Genomic DNA, 21,097 nt, shown 5'->3' with positions numbered 1-21,097 from the left:
ACATAGTATAGACAGCCTCGAAAGAGGCTGTCTGTAGCCGTCGTACAATCTGTTTGCTATACATTTCATTGAACGCGCCTGGAAAAAGTTATACGGTGGCAAGAGAAGTTCCTTCTGCACAGATGGGTTAGTGTACAGACGCAAGCAGTTCTGCGTAGTCCAGCGGTTGCTGTTTGAGCTGTTTGCAAGCACTTCACTGAGGGGAACATTGGTATCCCTGAAGACGCGACGCCGAACAGGCGAAATGTGCTTCCGGCTGCACGACAATAACTGTCGGAACTTCCCAGAAGAAAGTTGTGTGGGACCGACGGAAGGAATTCCACGAGGAAAAATGCTAAGAATTCTACTGCTGGAACTCTCCTCGCAGTGGCTTAAGTCATCAACTGAGCGAAACGCACTATGCGTGCTTGTTGCCTAATACAGCACTACGACGATCTCATTGCCAGCCCTCCTGTTTCGCAGAGATACATGTTTCTTGATAAAGAAATGACATGGGCAGCCCTCGCAATTCTTCCCTCCTCTTCAGCTGCTTCCAACTCTAACTTCTTCTCACTCTCGCGTTATTCAGAAGTAGTGCCTGGCTCTATAAGCAGTAAGTGCAACCTTAATAGCCCGTCCCCGCACGACTCCGTTGCCATGGCTCCTCCGCTAATGTTGTCTGTCATAGAGGCGCGAGCAGAAGCTTACTGAGTAAAATTCCGTCGCATGCATCTTAGACTGATGTCATAAAGAACCTCCACTATCGACCGTGGTGACAAAACTTTGCACGTTGCTTGGTTCAACTTCCCTGAAAAACTAAGTATGTGCTCCATGACGGTTGGTTCAGATGTACGCTGTACGTGCTTCCCCTACTACTTGCAACATCTAATGCACTAAAAGACAAGCGCTGTTTCCGTCGCTACGAATAACTTTGCCGCTCGCAACAGTCAAAGGAGAGTCTCCGGGCCCCTTGTCCCTCGACCAATGATAGGCCCCCCCAAACGAGGAGAGGGCTCTACTGCTTCGTGCAGCAACTCCATATCTCACTGCTATCTCTAGCCTCATAACCTGTAAGCAGCCACATATTAACGGAGCATCCCCTGTGCACCGTCCTGGGGGCTGCGCCATACCCACCTGTCACATTTCTTGGGGCAGGAACAGCGGAATTAACTTGCGCATTGAGCTGCAGCCAATAAGAAGCCCGAAAATTGCTTAAAAACTACAAAAAACTGCAACATGTGTGTTCACGGAAGCATCACCCATCTTCACACGAAACACCTCAACACACATTATCGTAAACACCCAGGAGTGCTGCTGTAAAGACGAACAAAGTAAAACCTGGATGTTGCTCCACCTAAGTCTCATGGACTTTTACCGCCTGAGCAAATTCACCATGACCTGTACAACCCCATCCGTTCATAAAAGGCTTTGGCTGAGCTCTCTTGAGTGCGGCTTGGTAGGGCTTTCACTGATACATTCATACAGACCAATACTACATAATAACCGTGTAACCGAAGATCGTTCCTCCCTACGCAGTGTGGGCCAGCACGGTGCACGGCCGGTCACCACTGCACCAAGGGCCAATAAGCTTGTGCCATAAAGCATATGCATGCAGAGACAAATGTGCTTGGCAGCCTTTCGAAAGGTACGCATGCGCAGCCCATTGCGCGTGCTCTCCTTCCCTTGCTAGAGCAGCCGGCTACAAGCACCCACGCTCCTGTACGTGAGCCACCGCACCTCCCGGAGAGGCTGAAGGCCAAACACCAAACAAAGAAACAAATGGGAGGCACTTGACTGGGCGAGGGCGGGCACGAGCACGGCGTCTGCTTCGCTCCGGTTTCAAGCCGTGGTGCGGAATACGCCTGGCGCTTAGCCTCTGCCTCAACAGCCCAGAAACGCTCAAAGACGTTCTCGCTAGTAAGCTCGAGTGCAGATCTGCGACCGATACTTTACAGGTCGTCGATGTCAGCGCCATCTGCTTCGTCATCCACTCTCGACAGCTCGCCAGCCTCAGGCTCCTGCTCCTCCCTCATTCTCTCCCGAGCAGCTTCTTCCTTCCGTCGGGCCTGTTCCTTCTCCCAAGAGTCTCGGCTTGCGTATTTCTTCACGTGTTCTGCATGCATGCAGCCGCGAGCCCGTCGCATGCGGCACCAGATTCTCCCAAGCGCCGCGGCACGATGGTTACATTAAAAAGCTCATGCCAAAAACTAACCTTTCACTTTCTGCTCGTACTGTGCTTTGTCCCTGTTGAGCAAAGAAGCGGCTTCACTGTTCAACGGGTCTTGAGGGTTGGGGTAGGTCAAGAGCTGGGGCAAGAACACGTCAAATACGTTGACAAGGCCTGCAAAATCGCAACAACCGAGCAGGCAGAGGCTTCAGGTGGGCCTGATCACCCAAGAAAACCGCCAGAAGTCTGGACTTAATCCCTCTTGAGCTGCGATTACACCACAATACTCACTGTAAAGCGGAGTCCAAGTTTGGTTAATTACGTCCAGACAAACCGAGCCAGATGCTTCATCTACATTTGGATGCAAAATCTTGTTTAAAAAGCCAATTGACGGTGAAGAGAAGGGGTAATCGTCGGGCAGTGTCACGTGTACTCTCCACACACCGCCTTCGTATATTGCTGAACACCCCCACGCAGCGGAAGTGGCACTCAGCAACCGGTGATAGGACTCCACAGAGAAAAAGAAAACCGAAGCAGTAGTCGACACATATCACAAGCAGTGTAGCAAAAAAACCCGATAAGCCTTCAAACCTGAAGGGCGAAGGGGTGTGTCGCCCACTCTCTTTTGGCCCGTGGAAGACCACGTTGAAGTCTTGAGTGTTCTTGTTGTTGAGCTCCAAATCGTAGCCCGCCATTAACCTGCACGAACGAACCCAGGCGATGAACTCCAGCAACGGCTCCCCCAGTGGCATCCTCTCACAGCACTTAACTCGAGAAGACCACAGAGGGGACAGCGGCTTGCGGCAGCGAATGCTTCTGTATGTACCCGACTCTCTGCAAAAAAATACTAAGTAACGACAAAATTCGAGGGCAACTCAGTTGCTCGTACAATTTGGCAAAGTCGCACTGCTTGCGAGAGGAGGAAATCTGTGTCTGCGCCATCGTGGACTAGAGGAATAAGACTGCTGGGGTGGGCCCCGAAGAAACAACCTCATGCATCTCTACCTGAACTCAGCTTTCTACATGGATTGGATGTGCAAGAAGCAGGCGTAAAACGGAACACGTGGAAGAACTACACTAGTGATGCAGACGGTGGACCAGCGGTTCTCTGCAGAGGGGTCTAACGGTTGAGTCTGAACGAACCCCCGCCGCTTCCCAGTAAATACTTAAAACAGAAATCAAGCACACCACAAAATCCCTCAACACGTGGGCATAAGCAACTCAGAAAACCTGCATTCACTCAACCTAGGGCTTGCAGTGCACAACCTTACGAGCACCCTAGGGGCTGTTCGGGGTGTTGCTGCGCCGCGGCTGTCAGCACAGAAGCAACTTTAAACGAAGTACCTGTTATTAATTTGCCAAATCGGTGCTTATTATTGCTTTTGACTAAGAGACGACCGCTTATGTTTCCGCTGAGCCTGCCGGAGCCTGCCACCACCGAGATTGGCGGCATTCCCGCAGAGTGGAGCCCAAGCGCTCAAAAAAGCCAAACAACGCAAGTTCGCTCTCATTGTATTTTCATGGCTACGAGCAAAGCAAGAAACTACTAATACATAATTTGGAAACTTGAATCTTTCGGGCTTGTTTCGACAGACAGAGGGGTGGCACACAGAGCAGAGATTCCATCAAAGTGGTGAAGAGGAAGTGAATCTGCTTCGTCTCTCTTTGTACGCACATTAGACAGTGAACTGTGAGCCATTTTCCCCTCATTATTGAAGCTGTTCTATTTATTCTCTTTAGTTGACTGTCCAGCTTGGTGGCGAACGTTGTTTTCCTTGCGAGTCAGTGAAGTGGCTGTTGGAGACCAAGTGGGGTGTGGAGTATCGGCTATGCTTGTCGCAATATCGCTTACCAAGGGGCAAAATTTTAAGCTTTTTCTTTTTATAAAGTAAAGCGTCGCCGCGAGAAGCCAAAAGAAGGAGCTGTCTGCTTGATGTGCTAGATTGCGCAAGGCAGCTGTAGTGCACGTCAGCAGGGAGCCCGTCTAGGGTAGAGCGAGGCAGCTCGTAGAGTTTTTGGGGTACAAGGATGAACAGCCTTTAGCATGTACATCAAGAACAGTAAAAGTGAGTAAAAGCAGCGTGTATGCCTTATTTGGGACGGAGGTAGGTGAGCAGCTGTCGCCTTGCTAGCCACCGGGTGCAGGCGACGGGCCGATGGCCTTCAGCGCGGCTTGTGCAGCCGAGACCGTGGGCTCTCTGGGCAGATAAACATGCGATTTATCGATATCTTCTTTTGAATATTAATGCATTATATTGTTGTACAGTTTTCTGGAAGAGTCAGGAACTTATTGAGCTCAATATTTCCCTTGACATCACGCTGTCGGCAGCGGACTCCTTGGACAGGTTAGACCGAGGCCGGGCCACGGTTGGTTGGAAGGAAATCTGTTCAGTGTTTGTCTGTTTGTTGGACTCATCATTTGGCTTTTAGATTTGCCTTATTCATACTCTTCTGAATATGTGGTTCACAACGAGGCAAGAAGGGCTTGATGACCCGAGACCGGCCATGCGCGGGCCTTGCGTCGATCTGCCGGGGGCAATCTTTTGCGGCAGCATCAATGGCAACAGCTTTTTGCTCCGTGGAGGCTTCCTCCTGCAGCTTTTTTCTCTGAGTGGTCTTTTCATTTCTTACTGGGCTTCTGGAGGCTCTGGTCTGTTCGGCTACGAGCTGCAGGGCATGAATGAGGTGCGTCAGCTCCTGCCTCTTTATTGTTCTTGCGATGTGGAAACTCACACTCACAAACCTTAAAGCCCAAACACATGCGACATGCCTCCTACTTGATCCACTGAATACCCAAAGCCCGATCTTGTTTGAGATGCTTGGTGATCGCGTAGCTACCTACTCTCTACTGCGGTCATGGCGTTCTCTGCACTAGAAAGCGCGATATATTCGGGGAAATCTGGTTACCAGAAGCCTCAGTAATTGATATATTGCTTTTTTGTACTTTCCATGGCGTTTTTTAGTGCAGACTTCAACTGAGTGATGTCATGTGCTGCAGGCAGCCAGGAGCTCTGAGGGTTTCCATGCAGCCCTTGCTTTTTTCTCTGGCCTCTACATGCTGGGGGCCACTTATTTAGTCTGCTTTCAGGCGATCGCTGCAGATGATGCCTGGTGAGCTGTCTACACTCTTCCGTTACACCTGAGGTCTTGCTACAGGGCTGTTTAGCGCTTTAGAGGCACAAGAAACCTCAGCCGTTTGGCGGACTGGCTTCAGGTAGCTCCATGAGAGTGCACGTTTTTTGTGTTTTGTGGTCAGCTGGGCCCGGGGTTATCGTTCTGGCAGCAAGATTCTTCGTTTGGCGACGTTCTTGGACCTGTTGAGCAGCATCATGCAGTTTATTTTCTTCCTGTACATTGCCAAGTTTTACAAGCCCAAGTGGTACATCCATTTTAAAGAAGGGGGCCCCGAGTGTCTTTTCTTCTCATACATTCGCTGCCTCCACGCCGTTTGTCTGGCTCTCTACGCCGCCGCGACTTACCTTTTGGAGGTTTACCACGACGAGGGTGCTGGCGACCTGCACGCATACATCAACTCCGCACTATTCGGCTTGGCCAGCATTGTTGGTAAGGAGACCTTTTAGTTTTGATAATTTGATCGCCTGAAAATTGCATGCTATTGTTGGCTTTTTCGGTCGTTTCACAATTTATTTGCAGTTGAAACTATGCACAGTACAGCTCTTAAGCACAAGCATGGTTTGACAGCTGCAGATTAGTGCATTTATATCCTCCTTTTATCTACTGCTCTCCTTTTTCGTTGCAGAATTCTCTGTGATGTTCATTCCTATCGGGGGAGCGTCCACGTTAACAATCTGGCTGGCACTCTTGGCAGCTACCATATGGGCAGTATTTTTCGAGCCTGAAGTGAACAATGTGTCGCCTGCTCTTCATGAGACAGAGCTAACCAATGATGTTGAGCAGCAAGTTGAAAAGTTCGCACGTATGTCTCCTTATTACCCCACTGGAGACACGCAGCAGCCAGCCATGACTCCCCAGGCTTCCCAGTCCCCCCCAAGTGGCTTCTCTCAGGCGCCTAGCCAACAGTTCCAACAGCAGGCGTCCATCGTGGCCCAAGCCTACGAGGCGGAAGGGCGTCAGTAGCTCAATAATATGCAGATAAACAGTGCGTTGTGCGCCTCAAAAACGAATACAAAGATGTAGAACTCTGTCCACGTAGTGGATATCAAGACAGAGACGCCAACAGCGTGTGCTTTAGGATTCTTGGGGATGTGGGAGCGGCGAGAACATTTCTACGGGCTGCAGCGGCAGCAGCTCATCCGCCCGCTTTCCCTCCATAGACCTCGTTAATTTTATCGCCGTAAGGGTTTTTTTCGCACAACTTCAGGAAGAAAACAGCGCATGCAGATGCGCACATGGGGTTGCAGTTGCTTAGAGACAGGAACAAAGTATATATGGTAGTGGCACTGTAAACTCAGCAGATACAGCCAATGTATGTAGGTGCCTACACGCCTGCATACAGGTATACCCATGCACAGACCACATCTACAGGTCGTAACTAAGCGCCAGGTAGACCTGAATCCAGCATTTGCTGGGCCTCCTGTCAAAAACCGCGACATGCTTTTGGTAGTAGAACTCGTGCAATGCTTCCACTGCTCTGCAACGATTGCCGTACATTTTGGCCTCTATTGCTTCCATTTCTGGCCGAGGTGTCGTAGTGGACATATGCGGGATTAGTCAACTCCGGCTCTATAGTTAACAATCTAAGAATGCGAGTTGCGAAGACTAATTGCTTCCTGCGAGTGCCTCAGTAAAATTGGTGGGCTCCCAGCTTCTGCATTTGGAAAACATAGTGACAGCAGTGGCTGTACGTCTCCCAGTCTCGGCTGGCATCTACATGCTGCTGGACAAATAAAAGAAGCCGTAGTTTCCGTCCGTGTAGCAGCCTCAGGTAAGACTTACTTAGGGGCCCCAGCAAACTGGCGGGTTCTCTCAGCAGCATATTTGCTGGATAAAGGCGACCTCTCAGAAGCAATTGAACGGTTGAGGCGTCCAAGAAAGCAGTGGAAGACGGAAGATGTACACGGAAAAATTGGAATCTAAAGATAAATAGCCATCGAACCTGACTGGATGCTTAACAGCTGCCGCTCTGTTTATACGCCGTCGCAATACAAGCCTTTTAGACAGAATTTGCTCGTAAAGTAGCACCACTTTACGTGAGGCATCGCTTATGGTTGACTGCTGCATTGAAGATTCCACTTAGTTTGGCCGTTTAATGTGCTGCCGGCCCCTTCAGTCCGCCGTTTCAAATGGACTTTGCCTCGTTTTGATCGCTTCCCGCTTTGATCGCTTCCCAAATGAACAATGCTGTGTTTGCGTCAGCATTTTCTCCGTTTGCGCATGTCTTAAGGATCTCCATTTTCATTGCTATGGTGTGTCCGTTGTAATCGCATAGTTGCGACAATCGCTACTCTCATAGTGCAACTGCGTAACAGCAGTCGGGCTATTGCTGCTTATGTGTGTATGAATGATGCGCCGTATGCACTTTGTTTTTGGCGTTCCTGCATTAGAAGGAGTGAGAAGACGGCATAAATAGGCCACTTGTTCCCCGCCACATGACTGCAGGGGTTGGCACAGAGGAGAGCCGAGTAGAGGCTTGAGCTCTCAGAAGTCTGCAAGGTCTCCTTGGTCCATAGAGTAGCCCGGCAGCCTCTTTCACCCGCACGGTGACTGAGAGGCGCCCTTAGAAAGCCCTTCTCTTCGTGGCTGCAGAAACAGGTCTTGCCGTCCCTCAGCGCCATGAAAGGGGCACAATGCAGGGGACGGACTTGGAGGATTGGCTACGGCGTTCCTCTCCCACTCTATCGGACATGATAGGCTGTGGCTCTTCGAGCTAGGGAGACTGGACAATGCCTGGCTCCCACGTTCGGCTTCTACCGCAGTCTGTCTTGGCGATAGGTCTTGCCGAAGCCTCACTGGGCCGCTCGAAGCCGCCTTGTTGCTCTTGGTGCGTCTCTTGCGTAGAAACTCAAATGCATGTCGTACCCGCGCAGCAGAGCAATGGCGGGGAGGAGCTTCTAACCTCTCAGGGGCGATAATTGTGACTTGCGAAAATGAGCCACGGCGAACCCATTGGGGATGCCCCTGCGCGTCCAGAGTCTCCTCGTCGCACGATATTACGTGCATCAAAGACGCATGCAGTTCGTTTAGTTGCTGCGGGCAACAACAGACATACAAACCAGAACGCACAGACCAAACACTCCACTTGCTGCAGCACTCATCAAATACAGCCACAGTTTCGCTGTGGCTCAGTACTGTCTTCTGAGGGTCAGCGTTTCTGAAGGCAAAAGCTCCGCTCAAGACGAAGGGAGATAGCCTGTCTTACTGCAATGAACCTTGTGGGCGTTTGAGACAGAAATCTCGGGTCTTGGGGGTCCCTCAGAAACAAAAGTTTGGCAAACTTGACGTGTCCAGCAAAGTGTCTGGCCACTCGACAGGCAGCGTGGATTTCGCAAACCTGGTCTCCTGCACTGATTAAGTCACATCTCCAGTCCGCAGGAAAGGGGTCAAAGCCTCTGGGACTCTCGCTGGGTGAAGGTCCTTGACTTCTTTCGCCCCTCCCCACCCCAGGCTGCAAGTAGGCAACAGCAGCAGCCTGGAGCTGGTCACGCAAACTCAAGGGGGTACTCGCCGGACCCTCAACGGGCTCGCCCTCTTCGCCACCTGCCGGTGCTTCTGCTGCGGAGGCCGGTGCTATGGCTGCTGCTGGTGCGCTTCTGGAAGAGCCACCGCAGCAAGAGGAAGCTGCAGGTTGCTGCAGCGGCGACGGCCGAGAAGAGTTCTTTGCCAACTCGGCCTTGCAGGGAGAAAGATCGCGGGGTTCACCTATTTGGCTCCCCTGGGCGGCGCGTTCACTTACAGAGCTCAGTATTTCTCTTCTCCCAGTGTTGCACCAGCCACAGCACCCAGAAAGAGGCCCTCTGCCGCCGCTTCTGCTTTCTGCTGCTACTGACGATTCGAGCTGTGCTGAAGTCCTGGCCCTCTTGCAGAAGGGAGGCGCAGATCGCCTGGGAGGAGAAGGGTCCCCCTCTACTGGGCACGAAGGTTCGACGGGGTTAGAATAAAGTTCTAGGGGAGACTCCTCATCTTTCAATGAGGCCCCCTGCACGGGAATGTGAGTTTGGCACAGGAGCGCGTTCAAGTATCTCTGTACTACGAAATCGAACTCGTGGTACTGCAGCAACACAGCGGACAAAACCAACAGCAAAGAAACTTTAGCCTGTCTGCCTCTCCATGTAGGCTTGATTCGAAAAAAATGAAAATAACATACAGAGCTATTTACATGGAAGGGAATAAATAAACAAAACAACACCAACACACATTAAAAGATCCACAAATACACGGCTACGCACAAACTACGAAGGATGCAAATGACGCGGCCATTAGCCTTCATATTTGCCACCGCAATAGTTGAAAATGGCACCTTCTAGGGGGGGAAACTCTAAATGGTGCACGAGAAGGAAGTAGCTAGAGGAGGCACTGAAAGGTCGATAGTTGGAAATGGGGAGAGAACGCAATAGACGAAATGGGCACATACCTTAAGGGCAGTATAAAACTCGCAGAAAGCCTCCTCTTCCGTCATGGGAGGAATGGGTCCCACCCTTCTCGCGAAGTGCTCTGTAGAGTGGATGTACACTTTCTCTCTCTCACAGAGTTCCCTCAGTTCCGGGAGGCACATGCGCAGGTAGAATTCCTGGACGGTCCTCAGCCCCGCATTGGTCACAATAACGATTTGTGTGTGTCTTTTTCCCCTCAGTTTTCTGAGATCGTCAAAGAGAGCTTTGAGAGCTTCAACCAGCTTTGATTGCTCAAGCCCCTTCCTTATGCATGCAACCGCCTGCTGCAGACCGAAGTATAGTTGCATCTTCCGCCAGCACGCCATTATCCATCCCGTCGGTATCAGTGTGTTGTCCAGATCAAGAAGTACCAAACAGGGGCGACTAGGTCCCCCAATGAGTGCCCCCGAACTTCCTGTGTTGTCCAGAAGTTCTCTTTCGCCATCTGCGCAGAAGCGACTATCTGCGCGGGCGCCAGACTCGCATTCTCCGCCAGTCAAAAGTTTTCCTGGGGAGGACTTCTCGTGGATGGAGGCAAACGAAAGAACAGGGGGCCCCGAAGCAGCGTCTAGTCCAGGAGAGTTTTCCGCGGACACAGCCGGGGAAGAGGGTTTCAGAATTTTCAATTCTACTTCTCTGCATGTTGCAGCTTCCGCAGTCGAAGACCAGCGAGACAATGCCACAGAGCAGGGAAGGGAAGTTCTGTTTCCCTCAGGCGCCCAAGACTCTCCACGCCGCTCATTAGCCAGCGGGCGCACTGCGGGTTTCAGCAGCTTTTCCCAGCTGCACTCAATTGAAGCCCCGGAAGAGTGGTGGTACGCCGGACTGATATATTCTGCGCATGGCGCCGCCTCTGGCAACTTGAGGAAATTCCGGGGCGGCTCCTCAGTTGGCCGGGATGTACAGCGGCCCTTGAAGTCTGGGCTGCCCATGGGAACATCGCACCTGGCTGCTTCGAAAGGAGCACTCAAGCCTTCAGAAGGATCCAAGGCTCCGTGTGCCTCGGAAGAGGAACTATTGTTGACAGGGTCCTGAAGAGGCTTGACAGCGCTGGGGCCCCTCAAAAAAGCGGGCGCATGGGGAGGGAAGAGGGGCCCCTGAGTTTCTGGGCTGGTCTCAAATGAGCCTCTGTCAGCATTCCGCACCATATCTATTTCTGCTGCAGGTGTGTGCGGTGCTGATGATGTGCTATTTGGTCTTTGGCTTCTCCCTGGCTCAGGGTGTCGCAGTTGGTTGTTAGTTTAGTTCAGCCCAAGTGGAAGGGTAGCCCGCAGAAGGTGATTTCCGTTGTGACAGCGGAAGTAACAAGAGAAACAGAAGAGAGGGCTGTGCTCCTCCCATCCTCAGGCTGCTTGCGTCAAACAAAGAGTGATGCGGCAGCCACCTGGAACTTGCATCATCAGAGCTGAGGCTCTGAAGACTATCAGGCATTCACTGTGGGCAACACACCAGGAAAAAAGCGGGTCCAAACGAAGGATAATGCAAAATTGACTGGGAAATCTCGAGGACTACGTGAACTGCGCTGCGAAAGTAAGCGCTTGTTGGCTCCCCCTTCCCTTCCTTCAGCCGCGTACATCCACACGCCTGTAAAGGCATCCCCTGTCGATTATGTGATTTTCTCACTCAGAAGTAGTGCGTTAGGCAAGAAAATGCCGAACAAGGCCTTTCAAAGGGGGTCAAGTAAGTCAAGACAGGGGCCCCAAAGAAGGGGTGCTGCTGCCCGGTGTAATCAGGGGGTGAGAAGGAGCCCTAGTGGCGGCTTGATATGCAGGGGATAATGAAAAATTATAATTAACTATAAGGAAAGGCAAATGCACTGCCTACAAGGGCACAAACTCTCGGGGTGGGGGGCGCCAGTAGCTTTCAGAAAGGGGAGGGTGGTGGTTATGCACATTGGCTGACAAGAGTAGAAGCATGTGTAAAATTAGGGGGAAAAGATGATATTTTCTCAAAAATATGCAAATGATAAAGCTGATTCATAACTGATGAAATATTCCACTCCAAAGTAGGGTTCTAGACAAGAGGATCACTGGGTGTTGAAAGTAGCGCCACTATGTAGCTGTGCTCGACGGGTCAATACTGCTGCACACCCACTGAAGAGCTTTATTTGCTCCCTTTGGCTCAGTAGTTCCTACTCTCTAGCTAATTCAAGGTTTACTCTATTCTATTTCAAAGCTTTTTCCCCCATATTCTTGCCCAACAATACTCTGGGACTGCAAAGTCCAGTGAGCTCACACCAGGAGCTCGGCAAGGAAAGCACAGCAATGGCAAGTTAGCGTTAAACCACAAAAGAACAGTACAATTTGGTAATAAAGCATTGCCTCCATACAAGTTCATCCAAGTATATCAATTTGTACCTTGTACTTGGTGGTTTATGCTTGTCACATTAGACACTGTGCCAAGCCACTGCCGACCCGGGGTTAACTCGAACGCATGCTTGATGGGCTGCGCATTCTCGAACACACAAGCAGTAAATCCCAGTCTTTCCATTGGCTAAAGCAATTTCGAGATTATGGTCCGTGTTAGCTCTCATTGTACTATCCTTATTTTATCTGTCTGTCCCAATAGTGGCCAGTGTATGTTCCTGTAGGGCTTCACTACAGTCAATGCTAAATTTCTTCATTTCGTCCGAACACACTTCAAAGGTAGTCTCAAGTTATGATTATCAACTGAACGTTAATATACTGCAGTGAGGCTCGAACTTGTACGGAGGTATCGCTAGAATATGTAAGCATCACAGCTCCCAGTCTACAGACAAGCTGGCGGATGCTACAGGGGTTCTGTAGGTTGGAAAGCAGCCTTCGGCAATATTTGTACATTTTAGAGAAGCCTTGATACATTCCGGTGGCTCCTGTCTTTCCTCTTTACTAGCCTCTGCCAAGGAGCTTGGGACTGTTTGTATGCGGCGTTGCACGTAGCTTGGTCCCTTGTGGAGGACTTTCCGGGCTTGCACACCCAAACTACTTGGAAGTTTTCCCATTTTATTTCTTCGGTATCAAATACACCCACTATTTCAAGCTGTAGGTCGGCTTTTTCCTGTCAACGGGTATCCCGCTGCTTGAGTAATGCGTGCTTCAGTGATGCCTAGCACTACGGTCTCCGATATTGAGTGCGTAACGGCTTCTGTAGCGCATAGCGCTACAGCCGTGTGAATGTCACTTTTTCTGTAGTGCCCGTTACTATACTCCATCGGGGAACTAGGATATATCGAACTAAAATTTGTCGAGCTTTGCCAGGGGGCAAGGCTTCTAGGGCGCGTATGCAGCTGCAGCTAATCTAAAGGAAGTAATTTACTTGTGGAAAGCTTAGAGACCTCAGAGCTTTAAATTAAGTGGCTTGTCCACGAGGGTAATCTGCTCGCTACGTAGCAGCCTATCCTTTGGGATACAAAGCTATTAACAGGCATTTGGTATCCCTATCTACATGAACTCTCGCATGCTGGAAAATTACAGCGTCCTTCTAGAGCCTACTTCTCAAAATTCACTACACTGTATTGCAAATTTGCAGATTCATCTGGCCGGCCAGCAAAGTCCCATTCTATTATTGTGCTAAGTGCCACCATTTACCTGTACCTGCACGCTCCCGAGCAACCGTGACTTTTCTGCAACGATCACTTCTCATTGTTAGCTTCACTTTCGACAATCATGAATGTTTTCACGCATTCTTGTACACACTAATTCCGTGGTGAGTAACTCTGCTACAAATGGCCGTCTCTTCTGTATCCAACTGAGGAAATATTCCCGGTTAAAACCACGTCTTCACCAGACCTCGGAGCGCGTTTATCTTCTTTCCGCCCGGAGATACTTTACCAGTGGCATTATTCGGGGAGAGGCACTTTCCCAAATATATAGCGCAGCGTTTTTCAGCAGCAGAGCTGAGGAATGCCTGTGTCGATTGTCATGTTTTTGGCTCTGGAAGAGTGTGAGGGGTTCTCTGGTCGGAGGATACGTGAAGTGCACATTTTGCCGTCCAGATCAAACATGTAAGTTACAGCATGGCTCTAAGCTTCATTGCCGTTGAGGGTCTATGTTCGGGCCAGCCCTCATAGGTGAATGCTCCTGCCTGGCCTCTGTATTGAATTTCGCCCTGATATATCATTCAGTAGTATTTTTAAGCCCGAATTCAAGCATTCCTATGTTTGCAACCCTGGCGCTTTTGTGGCCCAAGCCCAGCTGCCTCTCGCATACATCATCAAGACTGGCCAACGCACGTGCACTTCTAGAAGTCATGGCTGACTAGCTTGCTCCTTCTGACAGAAAGCGAAAAGCATATTTTGGAAGTTCAGACACTTTACTTAGCATTTAAGAATGGTGAAGTTCGTCTGCTATGCCAGAGCCGGCCGTCGGCACAGAGTTTTAGCACTTTACAGGGTCACTGCCAATCTGGTAAGGTGAGCCAGCTTTGCCCCGCCTTGTCTCTCCTGTTCTGGTAAAAAATAGGTTTATGCATATCACAGCACCCTAAAGACGAGCTTTGAACTCCCAGATAGTACGCGCGATGTCACTGTAGGTCCTAATATCCAGAAATATATTTGTTTACCCCGAGTCTTTCCCCCGGGCTGCTGCACTGCAGCTTCAGTGCCTCTTACAGCCCTAAGCCCTGAACGTAGCTGCAGAGCACAGCAGATCTTAGTTCCAGTTAATTAAATTCAGATGCGTGTTTATCACGTCTCGATTTATTATTTCAATCTGCATATTCTGAATTATATGGCCCTAAAGGCCACTTCTGGGCTACATTGTTCTGCTGTGCGCTACAACTTTCCCCACTTCAACGAAACTTCTCCTGGCAGTGAAAGAAAATTATGTGTCTGCTGTTGGTTTTGTTTTCTTCATATTCATTGTATCGTGAGCGCGTTGTGTGACTTTCCTAGGCGGTGCCGCGACGCTTTCTGTTGCCGCCTCTCGAAGTTTCTGCTGTGCGTGCTTCGCTACATGCCGTGGCTACACGTTCGCAGGCAAGGCAAATCAAAACGGAAAGTAGGACGAACATTTCGTGGCTCAACCTCTGTGTTTTAATCCTTTTATTGAGCTGTGGCACTGTAAGGTTGGCCAAATATCAGGCACTGTTAATAAGCTGAGACCCTTGCCAATGGAGACAGGAAGCCTTCCCTGTCAGTAGTAATTGTCGACACTGGAGTTGCAAGAAGCTGTACTGCGATCTAGTGGAATTTGAGCAAAGGAAACCCATGTGTCGAGCAGGCGTGGAGCGACCTACACGGTGCTGTGCTGGGGGCTTTGGGGTCCTTTAGAGTTCCGCCAGGCCCACTGTCCTGGTGCTTCACATTCGCACCCAAAGCATCCTATTTATCCCACGTTTCTGTCTTGAAACCAAAACAGGATTATGATGCCCAGCAAATAGGGGAATAATTGGGGCTGTTGTTGTCACTCATGCTGACAGCATTAATGTGCACACCAGGTGAGACAGAAGAACTCAGGGCCCCACAAGAGCAAAAATATGCATTTTTCAACCCATAGTTTGATATATTTGTCCCATAAAGACCACTAGACACCTATGTAGCCGACAAGGGGAACTATTTAAGAATTGGGCTGGACACCGCTTGTTACAGAGCTGGCGTTCAAAAGTGACACTGGCTAGTGGCGAGCAGCTAAACTCTGAAGAGCAAGACTCTTTATCCTGAACTGTTCTTTCTTCAAATGTCAATAAGCAGTTGACAGCGATAGCGCGTTGCTCATGACCCGCCAACTACACGGGCATCCAAGAATGAACTGGTCAACATGTCGCAATACTGCTGACACTTCCTCCGCTTGTTTAACTCTCTCCCTCAAAGTAAAACTTAGTGCGACCTAACACAGCCCAACAGCTTTTGCTATAGAGCAAAGAATACATATTTTTTTCAAACTCCTAGCCCCTCCAGCCAATTAGCAGAGCCCGCTGCCAGTGCAGATTTTGCGTGCTTGCTGATGACTTGCATTATTTTCTTCGTCCACACAGATTGTTAGCAGCCACCAAGAATTGAAAGTTCAGGGTACAAAGCGACCGTTGGAGTCCTGGGCATAGAGCTTGGAAAGCAAGGATAAAAGAATAATTTGGCAGAAGAAATCCCGTCTTATCCGCGCTTCCTGGGCTGCACGTCCAGGTATAGGTAACCTCTACCGCATTGTCCTGTTCCAGCGTTCTGAGCCACGAAGAATGTATCTGTCCTTATGCACAGCATATGTTAGTATATATAATAGGAAGAACTTGGCAATTTAAATAAAACAGCCTCCGCAGTTTCAGATGCTTTTGTTGCCAGCCGTGGACAAGGTGGGCTTTGAATCCCCTCTGACTTACAGACTAGTTGCCCTCTTCTCTAAGCACTATAGCTCGCCATAGATATTTCTATGTAGGTCTATGTAGCAATTTTGATATCGTGATCGTTTCGCTGACCCACATCCGCAACAGGCTCCCGAGGCTGGCCCCACGGGCCATCCTGCCTTCCATCAGGGCAGCTAGACCCTCGCACCCCCAAAAATGGAGAAAACAATTAATTACATTGCTTAAAGCTGTACAGTGTCACATGTTTGTGACTTACCTTTGTATGTACACACATGCACTGTATTCATAGGGCCCGATGGCTCCATCGATTAGTGCAATTTTTGCAGGAATGGCCTCGGAGAAGTATTGTACAAGCTATCTAGACACCTCAGATTCAACCGAAAACCTGTGTAGGTGAAAATTTAACCGGCTACTGATGCGAACCTACATAGATAAGCGTCAAGCGCTATGGGATAGCTCGAAACCGCGACGGAGCTGCCTTACGATCAGCCCGCATTACACGACCTACCTTCTACTGACTCCATCCCTTTCAAACAAAAGGCCCAGTAGCATGTAGTTCGTATGTAAATTGTTGAAGGGTCAAAGATGTTTCTAAACGTCTGGGTTGGCACTGTAGGAAACATCGTAATCGACTACTGTGTGGTACTCGTGAACCCAGCAGCAGGATCCACTGGCTGTTGGCCGTCGTACACATTGATACATCAATCACAACGTTATGCGTGAAACATTCTGGAAGCTAATAAAATTATCATCTACGATTATGAGGGCGAAATACGTACGGATTTGACCCTCCAGAGAGCGGTGAACAAGTAAGGCGGCACAGCTCTTGGGGACTCACGTGCAAAACAACCCGATCGCGGCCACTCCCAAGCCTAGGATCTCCCCTTCTATTCAGTCTTTCTATGAAATAATATTTGAATTCTTTCCGTTTTCTGTTTTCCTCTCTTTACTGCTAGTTCATTCACTCCCCACAAAAACACGGGCACGCCATCGAACCCCCTGCTGGCTCGGTCAGGGCCTGCAGGAATCCCCTGTGTAGTTTTGAGGGTTCCGATATCATGGGGCTGTTTTGGAGCCCCCCGAACATGTTTTTTATCGTTGAGGTGTACGCCGCTTGCTTGGCAGGACTGTGGGTGGGCGCAAATGGCGCTGCCTCCCCGTTGTGGAACGACAGTTCCTTCAATTTTGCTCCAGATCAAGCTTACCCCTCTACGCAGGTTAACGATGTTCCTCTTACTGATTTCGTTGTGTCAGATTTATATGAGGTTAAGGAGTATCACAGGAGGTCCACAGGGGGCTTGCTTGGTAGAGTAATTGTTGCTGCGGTGATAGCTGCCATAGCATTCGTCCTTCTTCGCTGTTTTATCTCTCTCAAGCAAAAGCCAAGTGACTGGGCATCCCGCCATCTTGCAGAAGGTAAACCCGATGTGGAATGTCAGGTACGCTTCACGAGCAGCGCGCAGCAGCACTTCAAATCATCACAGTCCCCTACTTTGGCTCTGGCAAGGACCATTCTCGGAGAACACTGCCTCTCTTTGCCCTTGTCCTTTCTCTTGATAGGACTACTCATATACTGTAATGAGAATTGACGCCCCGACGCCTAAAGTGAAGAAAACAGCGAAATCAGAACACTCGGTGTGTCTGAGGAATAGGCTTGAATGCCCACTTATTGGCAGCGAAAAGGCTGCAGTAATTCCGATGCGCTAGATCTCATAATCCTGCTCTATCAAGCCTTGTTAAAAAGCCTTGGATTTATTGAAACAAATAGACTACAGGCACATTTTGTCATGGTTTCCACGTTTTCACGAAGGTCTGAGTTGGGATTGTACGTTCGTGCTTACAGCTTGCGACGAAGGAGGTCCTACAAACGCTTCGGACTAATTATTGCTCTACAGTTTGTCGGTTCATCATGCCAACTTTTATGCGCCACCCTTAGATACTGCAGCACGCTGAAAGCCTCACATTCATTGGATAACGCGACAGCAGCAGTTCGGTAGACACGACTGTGCAACTTCTACAACCCCTACTCGGTAGCCTTTGTCGATGTGTTTCTGCTTAGCTTCACTGCGGTGCGTCGACGTGTTTCTGTTTAGCTTCACTGCGGTGCGTACCTATGCGTTTATTCGTATTTTCAGCGTCTAGATCACAAAAAATAGTTTCTCACGGCCTGTGCTTCCAGTTTGATATTATCGAAGTTGGCCCAGTGGTAAGCCTTCCATCATGCCTTGTTTACGAATGGCAAGCACATCTGTGTCTAGCTCAGGGGAATATTTATAATAAACACAAACGCGGCTTATTTACTAACGCCGATTCTGGCATCAGTGTACTTCATGCACAGACATCGTGGTGTCATTCTGTCAGCAACTCAAAAAGGAATTTCTCTATTTGCACGGAAGGAAAGCCGATACCTTGTGCACAAGGCTACTCCTCAGTTCACATATTTCCGTGATTCCCTGCTCCCAAAAGTTCTGAGTTTGCTTCGCTGCATGGTTGTTTCTCCCTTTGAGGTGTTTGCTCACCTTGACTGATACCTTACAGAGGAGCGCTTAGCATTGTTCCTGCCTTCTGGTAGCTGGCAAATGACTGGAAAGTGTGGGAAACGTACTGCTGAGCGAAGTGGGCTTGCCGCTTTTTCTGGCAAATGCACCTTGTCTTACCCTCAATAGGAAGAGCTCGAGATACAGGGCGACTCATGGCACTGCAGAAGCCTTGTTTCTAATTGGCCAGTTGACACGTTCTTTTGTCCTAATGCATTGGCTCTGTTCTTGTGCTACAGCCTCCGCGGCCGGATTTACAAAGGGAGGAACTTCGTAAGGCAAGTGGCATCTTCAACTGCGGTGCACTTCATAAAATCAATATATCCCAAGTGTAGTTTGCCAAGAAGCTGTAGGCGTTGGTTGCAGAGTGCGATACTGATACTTCAAGGACCTATATTCACTGGCACGGAGGAGTCTTAAACACTGGAGTAGAAGGCATGCCGTTGTATTTGGGGGCTGCGCCACTTTTCGGACGGGGCGAAACTCCGAAACTTATTAGGAAATGGAACTCCACGACGTTGAAGACGCGCTGAAGTATAGCAGTCTTGTAGCAGACGTGCAGTCACTCAGTCTCTGTCTGTCCTGAATGCAGTGTCCTTGCAGTATTTCACCTATGTTCTTATCAGGCTGAGGAGAACCTACCTACGGCGGTTACACCAAGGGGCGAGGGCCATGCTCTCCGGGTATCAAGAGCAAGTCTAGTGCAGCAAGAAGAAGAGCTGGCTCCCCAAGCCATACAGAATGAACCAAAAGAGGTGAGTTGTCAGGTCATGGTTGGTATTTGATTGCTACGCGCCATATCCCTGGTGCAACTCAGGAGCATATTTTGTCTTCAAGTCGCGTCCACTGTCTATTAGAATATGCCTAATGAGAAGAAACAGAAGAGTGGAATCTGCGGCCTCGCGCAACAGCATTTGTTTTGTGTTGCAAAATGTGGCTAAAAATCCCACCAACAGTGCTTTTCGGTAACTGCCGAGGATATCGTTTTGTAGGGGTCTCTCTTGCAAGCACTTGGATGCAGGGTGTGCACTTCAGTCCGTGGAATGTGCATGCTTTACAGCTCCAGTTCTTCATTATCTTCTGGTGATCTGTCATATTGCTTCAGCCATCATTTGACGAGCGCTTAGCTGCTGTAAACTGCCCCAATTCTCTTTGCCTCATGGGGAAAATTGCAGTCACAAATGATTCACCTTTCCTGAGGGTGCCTTTGCATTGCCATCGCAGCAAGAAGATGAGAAGCCACGGAGTGACGAAGGCTCTGACCCGTTCTCAGATTCTCCGGACTCAGAGGCAAGCCATGAGTCCTCTCCTGAGTCGTGTTGCATTCAGCTGCTCCTTCTCGGGCATCCTAGAAATGCTAGCTGATATGCTTGCCTGCCTGCGAGCACGAGATGAAAAGCTTTCTAGCCCTCGAGTTCAAAATTCATTACCTTTTTCAAGCAACGTTTAGGTGCCACATCTGCTGAGATGATGAACATGCATCACTGCAAGTTCGTGCTAATTAGTGAAGATGAGTGCAGCCAAAACAGCTGTGCTCAAGCTGCAATGCGCTGTGCTCCGACTGGAACCTTTGTTCTCAGGATGAGGGCGAACTTTCCTCTAGTTTAGGACTGGCACTTTCGAGGAGTAGAACACGTAAAGATTCCAGCCGATTGTCAGACACTCAGAAACGCGGCAAGGTGAAGCACGTAGACACACAGCGCGCCCGAGGAAACGTCGCGAAATATACACGAAAAATTCGTTCTCCGCCTTTGAGTGTCATAGTTGTTACTTTCACGTAGGGCAGTTGTGGGTACACACGCCGTAGTACTGCGTTAGCGAATGCACATCCTTGCTTGAACATGGCGCCGGCTTTCAAGTTGGAGTCTCGTCGGCATGGACTGGTGTGTTTCGCAGGCACCCCAAGCAGACTGGGACGACGACTCGTCAGAGGCATGTCCCAAGAATGTCGATTTATGATATTTGCAGTTCCGCTGTCACATAAGCTGATGTTTAGGACAAAATATGAGTGTAGCTGCCATTGCGCACAGTTCGTTCCAGTGGTCGAGTCTTTTGCTAACCATGTTGTCGTGTAGACTTAAATGCATGATGAGGATGTACGAGACGCACTGAATTTTTGTGACATATTTTCTGTTAGGATGAGCTTGAAACGGAGACTGCAGCCAAGCAGATGGGCAGTCTTAGGAGCTCAGCAGAGGTAAGAAAGCGCCTTGAACATACATACGAGCCAGGTTTCAGGCATGAGGCCATCATCGTAACACGTTTCCGGTATTACGTAGTCACCCATGGAGCTGCCTTGCTCAGACGATGGCGGAAATATGCACGATTGTCTTGTTAGTGTAGATGAGCTGCTCTGTGGACATTATTCTTGCATGAGTAAAAATTGTCGAGGAGGCGCTGCCAAGTAGGGTCGTGTGCTACACTTGCTAAAACTCATGCCTGCTGGTCACGCAACACCTTTCATTAGCCCCAAGAGATGCTTGGAAAAATATTCTTACCTTAATGGACCCCACACGCTTTCGCATGGCTAAAGGAGACAATGGCTCTGCCCCTTGTTTCCGCCTTGT

The 21,097-nt window shown here is 49.6% G+C and overlaps 4 protein-coding genes across 4 annotated transcripts; 2 read left to right on the top strand and 2 right to left on the bottom strand.

Annotated features, from left to right (window-relative positions):
• Window positions 1–1,928: 1,928 nt before the first annotated feature.
• On the bottom strand, window positions 1,929–2,898 carry ENH_00061820 (ubiquitin-conjugating enzyme e2, putative; the record flags this gene model as incomplete). Its single annotated transcript, XM_013581987.1, has 4 exons — window positions 1,929–2,092; window positions 2,192–2,320; window positions 2,438–2,605; window positions 2,766–2,898. The coding sequence occupies 4 exons, from the start codon at window positions 2,896–2,898 to the stop codon at window positions 1,929–1,931; spliced, it is 594 nt and encodes a 197-aa protein (XP_013437441.1).
• A 1,705-nt stretch (window positions 2,899–4,603) lies between these two features.
• Window positions 4,604–6,244, top strand: ENH_00061810 (Multi-pass transmembrane protein, related; the record flags this gene model as incomplete). Its single annotated transcript, XM_013581986.1, has 4 exons — window positions 4,604–4,831; window positions 5,145–5,257; window positions 5,403–5,710; window positions 5,907–6,244. The coding sequence occupies 4 exons, from the start codon at window positions 4,604–4,606 to the stop codon at window positions 6,242–6,244; spliced, it is 987 nt and encodes a 328-aa protein (XP_013437440.1).
• A 1,572-nt stretch (window positions 6,245–7,816) lies between these two features.
• ENH_00061800 (hypothetical protein, conserved) lies at window positions 7,817–10,865 on the bottom strand (the record flags this gene model as incomplete). The annotated part of the gene is made up of 3 exons (XM_013581985.1): window positions 7,817–8,314; window positions 8,487–9,335; window positions 9,699–10,865. The coding sequence occupies 3 exons, from the start codon at window positions 10,863–10,865 to the stop codon at window positions 7,817–7,819; spliced, it is 2,514 nt and encodes an 837-aa protein (XP_013437439.1).
• A 6,186-nt stretch (window positions 10,866–17,051) lies between these two features.
• Window positions 17,052–19,895, top strand: ENH_00061790 (hypothetical protein, conserved; the record flags this gene model as incomplete). Its single annotated transcript, XM_013581984.1, has 6 exons — window positions 17,052–17,432; window positions 17,554–17,628; window positions 17,837–17,891; window positions 18,087–18,199; window positions 19,157–19,285; window positions 19,755–19,895. The coding sequence occupies 6 exons, from the start codon at window positions 17,052–17,054 to the stop codon at window positions 19,893–19,895; spliced, it is 894 nt and encodes a 297-aa protein (XP_013437438.1).
• Window positions 19,896–21,097: the final 1,202 nt, after the last annotated feature.

Source organism: Eimeria necatrix, genomic scaffold, assembly GCF_000499385.1.
Source record: "Eimeria necatrix Houghton genomic scaffold, Enh_scaff53, whole genome shotgun sequence".
Lineage (NCBI taxonomy): Eukaryota > Apicomplexa > Conoidasida > Eucoccidiorida > Eimeriidae > Eimeria > Eimeria necatrix.
The sequence above is the reverse complement of the archived record's forward strand: the minus strand, read 5'-3'. Positions and strand labels throughout refer to the sequence as shown.